Source organism: Bacillus rossius, chromosome 7 (genome assembly GCF_032445375.1).
Source record: "Bacillus rossius redtenbacheri isolate Brsri chromosome 7, Brsri_v3, whole genome shotgun sequence".
Taxonomy (NCBI): Eukaryota; Metazoa; Arthropoda; class Insecta; order Phasmatodea; family Bacillidae; genus Bacillus; species Bacillus rossius.
The window spans coordinates 39843406-39856742 of NC_086335.1; the positions used below are offsets into that span (position 1 = coordinate 39843406).

The 13337-nt window shown below is 34.4% G+C and overlaps 1 protein-coding gene across 4 annotated transcripts in view; it reads right to left on the reverse strand.

The window, feature by feature from the left end:
- The window catches only part of LOC134533866 (tetraspanin-31), a 29777-nt gene extending 16440 nt beyond the window's left edge, over positions 1-13337 (reverse strand). For 3 of the 4 annotated variants that reach the window (XR_010075401.1, XM_063371570.1, XM_063371572.1), the window contains exons 1-3: positions 13115-13320; positions 12272-12439; positions 9670-9768 (exon numbers count right to left, since the gene is read on the reverse strand). Coding sequence is in view for 3 of the 4 variants with exons in the window: in XM_063371570.1 (XP_063227640.1) it covers positions 9670-9768; positions 12272-12439; positions 13115-13174 (327 nt within the window). In the remaining variant the exon portion in view is untranslated. Of the gene's footprint in view, positions 1-9669; positions 9769-12271; positions 12440-13114 lie in introns of all 4 variants that reach the window. The other variant, XM_063371571.1, reaches the window with a different exon arrangement.

Consider the following 13337-nt stretch of genomic DNA (forward strand, 5'->3'; position numbering starts at 1 on the left):
ATGGATAAGTTTGACAGATGATATATCAAAAATATATTTGGATAAAGAGCAAAACATACAGTTTAAGGATTTTTACCTCGACGAAATTGAGGAAAAAACAAAAAGTGTTGAATCTATACCTAGTGGATCAAATAAAAAATTGGAAAAACTGTTAGAAAAATTTCTTGAAGAAAAAAAAAACTATATCTGAAACTCAAAATTTAGGGAAAATTTGCATACGATTTCATGATTGAGAAATTCACGGGCAGAAACTCAAATGCTTACCAGTGGATTAAAGATTTCAAAAAAGAATGTAAATGTTTGCTAATCTAAGAAGACAAAAAGAAAATAGAAATTTTAAAACATTTCTTAGAATACTCCAGTGTAGTTTGGTACAACTGCATGCAAATGAAACTTACAGTGGAATCGGACCGGAACAAATGGGAGAAAATGTTTTGTGAGACATTTGAAAACAAAGGATGTCACCCATCAGATATGCTGACTTAGAATAAACATCAATGACTTCCCGAATATATTGATTTTCATAGCAGTATATTGAAATTATTTAGTACTGTAGTTCTTCAACACGATATATCGGATATATATTTTAGAAGCAGCCAATATCTACTCATCACTTTAATAGTAAAGTCATGTAATAAATAAAAAATTGAGCCACATCTAGAGACACTCCTAAGATAAAACAATATTTATCGATTTTATTTTAACTGCAGCCAATATCTATTCAAAAACTACTTTAATAGTAATTGATGTAATAACTATCAAGTTTTTTTACATTGTTATAAAATTTCTTTCATACGTCGATAAAGAAGTATCACTTTAAATTATAAATAAACCAAACTAAAAAGTAGAAAATAAATAATAGTTTAAAAAAACTAAAAAACGCGCTTTTATAGAAAATTGAACTAAAAAAATAGAAAAGAAATTTTAATAAAATTGAATTAAAAATATTGTAAAAAAAGTATTTTATTTAAAAAAAAAAGCGTGGGGTGCTTTTTAATATATTATCAAAATGATAATCCTTCTACTCATATCTGTCAATAAAATAATTATAACTATTGACACCATGCACCCCACGCTTTATTTTTTTTAAAATAAAATACATTTTTTACACTATTTTAAATTCAGTTTTATTAAAATTTATTTTCTATTTTTTAGTTCAATTTTCTATAAAAGCGTGTTTTCTAGTTTTTTTAAACTATTATTTATTATTTGGTTTAATGCAAAAGTGTCTGGTACTTTAATAAACGTTAATGATATACTAGCTGCAATACCCGGCCTTGCCCGGGCTGAACACAGGGCGTAGTTAGTAATTGTCTTCTTGATTTGAATGTCAAATGTGAAAATTAATTTAAATCACTTTCAGATCCCGACAGACGTTATTCTGCCAGTTTATACTTATTTACCTGGTCTGTATGTAATTTAGACTTTATAAAGCAATATATAAAAAAAGCTAAAAATAAGAGATTACTAATATTGAAATGATTCCATTATCTAGCTAATGCTCGGCCTGCATTGCAAGGCCTCATTCAGTTTTGTTTTGTAATATGTTTGAAGTAGTTCCACATATACAAATCATCTATCCATCTCTCTATATATATTTATCTCTATCTACATCTATATACATCTATGTATCTATCTCTATTTATCTCTTTATAGCTACATATATACTTTCCACTATCTCTATATCTTATATATAAGTCTCTATATAGCTCTATACATCTATAGGTATATCTCTTTATCTAACCCATTTCATTATCTATACCTCGCTCTATCTCAACTTATCTCTCCGTCTCTATCTCACTATATATATATATATATATATATATATATATATATATATATATATATATATATATATATCAATCACTCTATCTCTGTCTCTCTTTTATATTTAAATAAATTGTGTCATGCATGCGCACTTATACAGCAAAAACAGACAAAGTGTCGCTATATAAAAAGAAATAAACACATATTTTGACACGATTCGTGCTCCAACTATTGAAAAATAGTTATACCGTCTCAGTAACCTTCATGGGCATGCGCATAACTAATCACCAAAATTTCATCGCAATCGGATGAATGGCATAGGAACGCATACGGCACAAACAAACGAAAATTAAAGACATGACAAACGCATCAAACGATGGTGCGTTTAAAATTCAAGGCAACTCTATCTATTGACGAAGTTAAGAACAAAACTGTTATTAGCGCCTTTATTTTGCTAGCCGCTGCGAACTCCACTAAGCGGACTGGTCTCACCAAGGAGAAAAATATTAATTTGCCAGACCGTACTATGTGTATGAACGTGTGTCAGACATAGAGAAATGACACTCACTCACTATTTGTATGTCTATGACCTATGATTTTTTCTGTTATAAAATGAAATTATCACTTTTTCACTTCCTTAGGGATGGAATTTCATATTAATATGGGGTCTATGTGTTAATCCAGGTTATAAGCTATCTGTAGGCCAAATTTCATTCAAATCCATTCAGTAGTTTTTACGTGAAAGAGTAACAAACATCCATCCATACTTACAAACTTTCGCGTTTATAATATTAGGATTTTTTTACAAACATTCTTTAACACAGATAATTTGCACAACTATAGATTGTGTTATTGTTATGTAAAGTGTATGGTTTGAATATTGTACACAAAGTTTTTTTCACTAGTTATGGAATTTATTAAAAACGTATAGTCAACAAAATTGTATATCTATTTATATGCATTTTTTACTTTCACAACTGCGTAGGCGATTTTTAAGTATATCAGTAAGAGAAGTGTTGTACCCGTTTCTATTATAAAAGATCCGCAAATGTATTAAATCTAAATAATATGTTATGAAACAATGTTTTGACATATTTTTTTTATTTTGAATATAATTTTTAAATTTTATGTGATTATTTTTCATTTATCACATCATGCATTACAGATACCTTATGGAAAGCTTTGAATGATTCACAGATTTATTTATTGTGCGGCGGTAACTAAAGATGATACAGAAAACTACAATCTGGTGCAGGGAATAGAAACATTGGGACCTTCCCCCCCCCCCCCCCCCCCTCTTTTCTTCTTCACGGTCATCCTCAACCACTTTACCTAAGCCATTGTAAGACCTTTTCAAACCCCCCTGCATCCCAGACCACCCGCTGATTTTACAGCTCATCCTCGCCTGCCTTGCTCCCCACTGACTTTCTCAACCTTCCGCCCACCACGTCACGTACGAAGACTACCGAAAAGGCAGAGCAGAATTATTTTCCCTATGATGAATCCTCTTAAGGTCTAAGTGATAAATTATGCAACAAGGTAGTAATATCAAACAAGACTGCTAGTGCTATAACTGAATTTAATTAAAATCATTGACTAAGTACTAGAACATATATAATAGAATTGTGTATCTAAAAGAAAGAAAGAACTTGACAAACAGAAGGGGGATACATGATAGTAAGTGTGAAAATAAAAAAAGACACTGGGAGAATGTATGCATGATTGTAAGCATAAAAATACACTGAGCATCCCACAACATAATAACTTTTGCAGAGTGCACATTTACTTCATTGGTTATCTCCCTCCAAACCAAGATAGATATATTGTCGCGGTTTGAAATTTTGCAGGGTTGTTGAAATCAAATTTAGGAACTTTACTGCAAGGGACTCTGGGCTGGCTGCTCTGTTCACTCGTCAGCGCAAGTGGCGTGACCATGTAATTGGGGCACGGGGCCGGCGCGGCGAGCTACGGGCTTGCAGAATTTTGTTTGTTTGTTTGTTCTGCCGCGCGCTGGCGCACCCACGGGCCGCAGTTACTGGGGCGCGCTGTCGTAACAAGCCGCGCGGTGTGGCCTGCACGTCGGGGTAGAGGGGGGTAGTCTTCCCAGATGTTCTAGTTAGTTGTTTAGTAAATTTGGCTTCAATAACGAACGGTTGTTATGCTAGGCGCGGCAGGGCGCGCGAATTTAAGCGCAAGTGATTGGTAGCTCGGGGCTCACTCTGGCGGAAGCTATGGCGGTCGCCAGAGGTTACGAGTTGCTAGGTCGTAAGGTAATTTAAGTTAGGTCATAATGTAGTCGTCTTCAAGCTTTCGGGCGGAGGCTATGGCCCTCGTCACTAGTCGTTTAGTTCTAATTTTTAAAATGTAATGTTCGTTCGGGTTTTCAAGGGCAGGAGAGGCCCCTACGTTAGTTTTAAGTAATCGATCAAGAAAGGCTTTTCGGAAAATGAGAGTATGGACTTATCTTTGTTTTAATTTTAAGTATTAAGTATGATTTTATGTATTCGGAAGCATTAGGGAAGAGTTTAGTGAAGTTCTCTCTTTCTCTCTTGTAAAGGTCGTTCAATAGTTAAGGAAGTAATGAAGAGATTATTGTTTTAAATTGTAATCCCGCTATTTAAATGTTCTTTAAAAATGATGTTGATATTTTGACGTTAAGAATAAAATCATTTTAATTTAGTATTATGTTATTTTGCAAAATCTCCTTAGTTCAGCTCTCACCAGACATCCTGTACGGGATGACGAACCTATGATCCTAGGTACAGTAAAGTATTTTATGAAGTTAAGAGTAGTTGAGGCCAAGCGAGTGACTAAAGAGCTACGATTCTCTCCCCCCTCTGAAAGTGAGACGTGACAGAAATGGTGGAGGCGCCGGGTAGTAGGTATAAAGAATGTTGGGATACTGAAAAATAAGATAAGAGTGTTATGTGTGGTCTAACATTTTGATTTATTTTAGTGAAGAAGAAGAGCATGCAGTGCAGCTGGTGTATTAAGATAGATGTGTTTATAGGAATAATTGTTTAATGAATTTATTTGAGGTTATTTCAGGAAACCAGTGGGAGACCAGGGATGGCTGTATTTGTCTAACAATAATTATTTTAAGGTGAAATGTGAAATGTATGCTTAAGTTAAGTTAAGGACTAATGAAAATAATTTAAGGTGGAGTCTATTAGGAGCATGAATTTTATGTTAACAAGGGATGGCTAGTAAATACACAATTGAAATATTGGATGACAAAGTAAAAAACCCTGAGGACAGTGAAAGTAGTTCTACGTCAGATGATGAATCATTGAAAGTGTTAAAAGATAAATTAAGCGACATAAAACCAGAATTGAAAGATCAGAATTTAAACATGGAGACAGGCAGGTGTTTTGTGGACCCGGGATATTTTTTTGGAAAGAGATGTGAGGAGGTTGAGGAATTTTTAAAACAGTTTCGCAGAGCAGCCAAGGTAAATGGGTGGGTCATGTGAAGTGACCTTCAACCCAGTTACTTTGTGGGAACTATTTGCTGTATAGAGAAGATCAAGACTGAAGAGTTAGGGAAAATCATTGGAGGTCATGTTTCCCTTCCTTAAGTTTTCCTATGAAATTATTTTCCTGATTAGATTATGCTAAGGGTGGGATACTTTATGTTAGCAGTTGAATTAATTAATTTTTTTTTGTGTGTTTGCATCCTTGCCCATCGATTGCAGTTTAGATGTTAGTTTTGTATTTGTCAGGCGTGATGGTAATGCATGTTGATGATGTTTCAGAATTGTAATCTGTTCGTGATGAGGATGGCACAACTCCGAAGCAGATGTGGGGAGAAGATGTGAGCTGCCCTGGAAGCCAGTCCAGTAGCTGTTGGAGTTTATTGGTGTCTGTTGATGGCCAGCCCAGGGAGCTACTCTTCTCGACAACACTGACTTCGAGGAGTTGCACCAACCTTCACGAGATAAGAGTTTAATTAATTGAAACACTGATAATTTTGTAAGAACACTTAATTTTTTTTGAAGAAAGAAGGAAGTATTGTGATAAACGGAAACTGGAAAAAAAAAATAATAATTATCAAGAATTTGCACATTGTTTAACGAATACTGAGAAACTAAGTAAATTAATTTAATTTGTAAAGAGAGCTTCACTAACAAACAATTTTTTTTTAGTATTGAGAACTCGAGCCTCTGAAGGTTCCTGTGAGAACAAACCAGATAAAAGTTTTACATTTTTATTTTTATGAATACTTGATGTTTTAAATAAATCTTGTGCAGAATCTAAATGTATGTTCAGACAGTAAGGAACTAAGACAAATTATTATTTTTGTGAAATGAGTAATTTATAGTTATGGTTTAATGGAAAAAGACAATTTGTAATGTTGAGGTAGCTCGATGGGGCTCGAGCTCTGTGAGGGGAGGGTTAAGTCGCGGTTTGAAATTTTGCAGGGTTGTTGAAATCAAATTTAGGAACTTTACTGACGGGACTCTGGGCTGGCTGCTCTGTTCACTCGTCAGCGCAAGTGGCGTGACCATGTAATTGGGGCACGGGGCCGGCGCGGCGCGCTGCGGGCTTGCAGAATTTTGTTTGTTTGTTTGTTCTGCCGCGCGCTGGCGCACCCACGGGCCGCAGTTACTGGGGCGCGCTGTCGTAACTAGCCGCGCGGTGTGGCCTGCACGTCGGGGTAGAGGGGGGTAGTCTTCCCAGATGTTCTAGTTAGTTGTTTAGTAAATTTGGCTTCAATAACGAACGGTTGTTATGCTAGGCGCGGCAGGGCGCGCGAATTTAAGCGCAAGTGATTGGTAGCTCGGGGCTCACTCTGGCGGAAGCTATGGCGGTCGCCAGAGGTTACGAGTTGCTAGGTCGTAAGGTAATTTAAGTTAGGTCATAATGTAGTCGTCTTCAAGCTTTCGGGCGGAGGCTATGGCCCTCGTCACTAGTCGTTTAGTTCTAATTTTTAAAATGTAATGTTCGTTCGGGTTTTCAAGGGCAGGAGAGGCCCCTACGTTAGTTTTAAGTAATCGATCAAGAAAGGCTTTTCGGAAAATGAGAGTATGGACTTATCTTTGTTTTAATTTTAAGTATTAAGTATGATTTGATGTATTCGGAAGCATTAGGGAAGAGTTTAGTGAAGTTCTCTCTTTCTCTCTTGTAAAGGTCGTTCAATAGTTAAGGAAGTAATGAAGAGATTATTGTTTTAAATTGTAATCCCGCTATTTAAATGTTCTTTAAAAATGATGTTGATATTTTGACGTTAAGAATAAAATCATTTTAATTTAGTATTATGTTATTTTGCAAAATCTCCTTAGTTCAGCTCTCACCAGACATCCTGTACGGGATGACGAACCTATGATCCTAGGTACAGTAAAGTATTTTATGAAGTTAAGAGTAGTTGAGGCCAAGCGAGTGACTAAAGAGCTACGATTCTCTCCCCCTCCCCCCTCTGAAAGTGAGACGTGACAAAAAAAAAATATATATATATATATATATATATATATATATATATATATATATATATATATATTAATAGTATAAATTATCAGAAGCATACACAGAATTCCATTCTGGGGTGTGGGAGATGGAACCTGTTTGCCTTCAAATTCTTTCATTTTGTCGATGGTAATGATAGATTTCTTAGGACTTCAGATGAGGAGGAGGTGGGGACATCCTCTGTAAATAATAAAAAGCTCATAACATAACTGTGTCCCAATGGCTGCTAATAAAATGGAATGTCAATTGTGAGGAATATTCTTCCATAAGTCATGTGTCTATAGGATAGTATTTGCTCATTTATGTTTTAATATATATATGTAATCAGAATTATTCCTTGTAATTTTGAATGTCATCTCTAGGAATTTGTTTGAGTAATTTTTATTTAACTTCTTAGCTTTGTTTTGTCCCTTTGATTTTCAAGTTTTTATTGACAGCCAATAGTAAGTAATCATTGGTTGTTCTATATTTTAACATTGTAAATTAATTAAGTAATATCAAGGTTCAATATTTCTCACAAATGCTTATTTTAATGCAAAGTACATTGTAGCAGGGTTTCCCACATGAAAAATTACCTATACATTATGTTTTGATATGTTTGTAGAAATATTGTAAATTTGTAACACAAACTCTGATTGGCTAGTCGATTATTTAGGTGGAATGTTTGGAAAGTTCAGTTGATGTCCAGCTACTGCGAAAGTCAGTTGTTTTATTAGAGTCATAATTTTTGTAACATTTAAGTTGACTACATGTAATGGAAGAGTACTAAAAAGATATTTGAAGAAATATCATTCAATTTCAAACTAGTTCAAGCAAAAATTATACTAAAAATTTCTAAGTTTGGAAGAAATTCTAACTATTCAAGGTAGAATTGAATAACTATGATAAAATGTTTAAATTATGATGTACAAATTTCATTAAAAGTGTTGTAATTGTAAGAACTATATTCAAGAACCCTTCAATTTTATTAATTTTCTGGACTTTCATAATTCTTCAAAGTTTATTTGTGCATCATCTACCAGAGTGATATTTCAGCAAATCTACTACATAGACTATATCCAGCAAGAGTGAATTCAAATCACTAGTCAGAAAGAAAAAATGATCAAACTATTGGAGTCCTGTCTAGTAGAAAGTCACATCTCTGTGTTGGTACATTGGATTCGTTGCGGCGCAAAAACTGCTGCAGTATCGTGAGCTTGATATAAGGAAATAAAGGACTTAACCATTTGTACAGGCCCATCTCGTATGTAGGATACCACTAAACGGTATGTACAAAGGCTCTGTTATAGTGTCAGTTGAATATTGTATGTAGTCTGCAATTGATTAAGCTTGGCTATAATTTTAGCTTTAATCTTTCATTGTTTCTGCAATATTTTAATTTTGAGTTCATTTTAATACACCCAGTGGTATATCTTAGAAGTTGATTCTCTATTAATTGCTTGCACTGAACTAGTACAATTTATTTTAAGTAAGTTAGTTTTAACTTTGATTTAAAGTAATTTTCATTCTTGAATTCTTGATTAAATTGACATATTATTTTATTCTTTAAATTTAAATTATATTTGCTTTAAACATACAATTCTTTTGTGAACTGATTATAGTAATTCTGCTAATTTTATATTGCATTGTGACATATTTGTTCCAAAGCTCTAACCAATTGACACTACTTGGAGAAGGATATTTTCTGTACATAAGTGAGCTGTGTGTTAAAAGTTTTATTCAATTGTAAAATTGTACGTATTTTGTGTTTCGTGATAATTGGCGAGCAAAGGTAGTTGAATGGTTTGATAAAATATTCTGATTGCGTAAACTTTAATAGTATGTATTTTCAGTCATATTAATTGGTTAGTTGTGCTATTGGTCAAATTGAATATTTAGTTTGAATAACTAAATTGGCACCAATTAAGAGCGTAATCAATTCCAGAGTTACTTCCTTCAAATGTAAGAAATTACAAAACTTTTCTAGATCTCTAGACATTACAATTAAATAAAAGAAATCACATCTTTATTAATATTATTCGTTCTCAATAAACTTTCATGTCAAATTACCTAATTGTAAAATATATACAAATCTAGGCTCACAAATTTAGTAAAAAAAATTATTAAGATTTCACGTCTCACATTCTTGACACATAGACGGCCGAATAAAAATAACAGATAAAGCTGTACACAATGAACATTAAAAACTAATTCCAATCAGATATTTTGACATGAAATTTAGTATTTTATATTCATTAAATGATAAGTTTTAAATGAATACACATAGTTATGTTTGATTAAAATTACATATGCGAAAGATAAACGGCAGCAGCTGGTTTAAAGTTTCTTGACTGCCGTGCAGAAAGAATCAGCAGGCGGGAGGGGAGGAAGAGAGGGAGGAAGAGAGGGAGACAGAGAGAGAGAAAGAGAGAGAGAGAGTATGAACTCGTGGACGACTCACGTCCTCGGCCAACAGCTTCTGCTGCTCGCGATTGACAGCGAGGCAAGCGCACGCCACACTGAACTGCACCAGGAACAACAGGAATAGTATCAGCATGTACTGCGCGCTTCGTCAAGGAAAACAACAGTTGCACAGCTCACGCCGCTGCTCCCTTCTTCGTTCGACCAGTTGGAGCTGTGGTCAAGACACCTCGCCAGTGGTAAGTACACTGGATATGTACACAGGCGAAAGTGTGAGAAATTACTAAGCAGCAAGGTGCCTCACTAAAATAAGGTTTTGTAAAGAAATAGTTAAGTTATGCATTTTGTTAACCGGTCACAAACATTTTTCACTTCTTTAAGGAAATTCAAAGCATTCAAAGTTTGTTTTCACCACCAATTTTTATAGCAATAAAAGAAAGGTTTACACAAAAGTAAAAGTTTTTTACATCATAAATGTTATAAAGAAATTTAACGTTGATGTGGAAACCTCTTCTGCCATTTACTGGACTTGTGTGATGATGCTAGGTTTTTATCTTTGGATCTTTCTGATGTTATTCTCAAGAAAAATTTGCTAGTAGGCCCAATATTCTAACTAGGCCAATTTATCCTATGGGTCAAGACTAGGGATCCAGCTAAACCTACATCTCCGTACTGCACGAAGACAACTAGACATAAACCATTAAAACCGTAGAATCAACACACTTTGTCTGCCACGGGCAATCCCAATAGCAATGACCTGTGATAATTCAGCAGACCCCAATAATATCAACACTATCATTATATACAATTCCATCTATTCTACACCCTTCGAGCATCAATCATGTGACATAGTTAGAAAAATAGGTTTGTTACAGTTGAAGTTTTTATGAGTTAGATTTGCAGACTGCTCATATCACTTTTACACCACTTTCAAGTAAAATTTACCCAAAATTGATACATCTAGATATTTTTCTTGAATGCTGCACATGAAAAAATACCCACTCAATATTCAGTGGTGCCAACCACCTGCATGAACAATTTTTATTCTAAAGGACTTATCACTTGGTAGAGCAATGGTTTTGTTAACCATGTGATTTTAAGGAGCCGCCTAGTGAGAGGTGTCTAAGTTAGTGATGCAGAATGATAAGTACTACCATGCTCTCTGGTAATTCTAGTGCAGTATCGCCTCTGTACTGCAAGTCCCTTAAGAGGCCACTCCAGTGTTTCAGGGGCACTACGCAACCCATGTTAACCTCATAAGATTCAATGCTATTTTCATTTTGCTTATAACTTATTAACTAATATAGATTTCGAAATGATGCTTGCTTTGTATGAAATACAAAGATGCTCTTATCAAAGCCCCTTTCTTCAAAACCGTGCATAAATTATGGTTCAAACCTAGACAATACACTTATGCATATTAGTAAAGATTAGTATAAAACCATAATTTATGCACGTTTTTGAAGAAAGGGGCTTTGATAAGAGTATCGTTGTCTTACATATCAAGCAAGCATCATTTCAAAATCTATATTAGTTAATTAGTTATAAGCAAAATGAAAATAACATTGAATCTTATGAGGTTAACGCTGGTTGCGTAGTGCCCCTGAAACACTGGAGTGGCCTCTTAAGTGCTTTCAAATCTACCATGAGTTCCATAGCTAAAAAAACTATTCTGAAAACACCCATTTTTAGCCAGTTTTATGCTCACAAATATTGCAGTTTAAAATAGAAATCTGGAAAAATCACAACCATTCAACATTAACAATTTTTTTAAAACCTTTACATAAAATGACACTATCTAGATATCTCCAACAGTTTTTAAATCACATGGGTTCTTTGGAAACTCTACACACCATGTATGCACCCAGGTAGGCAGAGCTCTTTAGAATGCAATCATTAAATTATCAAAGACAGTTAGTTAGAAACTAGAAATAAATTCATTATATGCTCTCAAATCAGCAATTTATTAAGTAGCATATTTTGTTACTAATCATCCCCACATGCACATTAAGTTAGGCCTATTTAATTAAATGTTAAATAATGAATTGTACTATTAACAATAAAGTTTGTTCATAACATACTGTGTACGCAATGAGATTAAATTAAGTATTACTTCATTTTGTAAGAACTAGTGCACAACACATATATCTATTTATGCATAAAATAAGCTGCCTGGAATAAATCCAACCAAGTAAAATCAATGGAAATTTAATTATTGATTACTGGTACAAGTACCCAGCATTTCTCTGGCTTTTCGCAAAGCGAGGAGGCTTCATTTAAGGGGATTGCTGTTTATTTGTTTTTGTTTCAAAATTTAAGGTAGATAAGTGATTTTATTCTTATTTTGGTCAAAGATCAATTATGCCAAATTTTACAAATCTTATAAAACTGTTAACTTATTTAGATAGAAAACACACGACTTAACAAACATTCTATTTTATATATTTACAACCTTTTATTACAAAGCTTGAGTCAAATTTATAGTTTTGCCATATTCCTATTTGGATTGTCATGTATGCGAAAGTTCATCATTGAGTAAAACTGTACAGATTCATAAAAACAAAATACAAGAAAAAAGGCCGTAGGTATATATTTATGCTGACAAAATATTCTAATGCAATCACAACCAATATAAAGGATACGAAGAAAAGAATGACTTGATGGTGCTTGATGGCGCCGATAAGACCAAGAATTGACACGAGAATGAGGAACACCCCACACGCAAGGATCCCGCCGATGATAGGCAGGTCAGTCATGGCCGACGACGTACGGCCATACACAGCCACCCCAATCAGGATGAACGCTACCAGCTGCAATAAAATAATTACAATAGTACACATATAACTATAAATGTGCCAGAGATATGACATAGCGTGTATAGATCTTCAATACAGCATTCTATTGTTCGACACTTTGCGTAATCCTGCACTAACTGAGCTAATTGCGTTCAGATTTTTTTAAGAGTGAATTCTGGCTGTTGACCCCACTAAGGGTCCTTAGATGGCTGTCTCCTTGAAAAATTCATTGCTATATATGGTGTCTAAATGTCACTGATACAATTAGCCATGCACCCCCAAATACGCCCTTTCAGGCAAGTACACGTGCGAAATCCCTTTTTCGGTCCCTAGATCGCTTGTCGACGAAAAAGAGTGATCACACCCAAAAATCTTGAAAATAAGTTAAGGGTTCAAGGTGAAATGGAAACGGGCACATGCAACGAATGGAATACAGCTAATGACAGACATAGAGTGCGGGCAATTGAACAGGAACGGAGAGCATTTATGGGGAAAACAAGACTCCCCCCCCCCCTTTCCGTTAATCTTCAAGGCCAATAACTACGTATTCTTTACCCAATCGGAAACCAATGCGTGATCGTAACTGTGACGAAACAAGTGATTCAACACTGTACATTAAAGCTCTTTAATCTAAGAGAAAGAAATTGCAAAAACAATATTCTAATAAGACAAACATAAAACTATACGTACGATATATAGAATGTTTAACGCCGTTAAGGCGTTTTTCGAGCAAGTAAAACCTCCGCACATTTTATTATTTTATATTCGTCCTGTAAAATTAAAACAGAGTCAAGTTCAGCATTACAACCACATAGACACAAAGGAAATATAAATTAAATGCATTAATAAATTACTCTAAAACCCAAATGTCAAGTTCATTTGTTCGGAAGCAAAGATACTGCTGTTATTATTA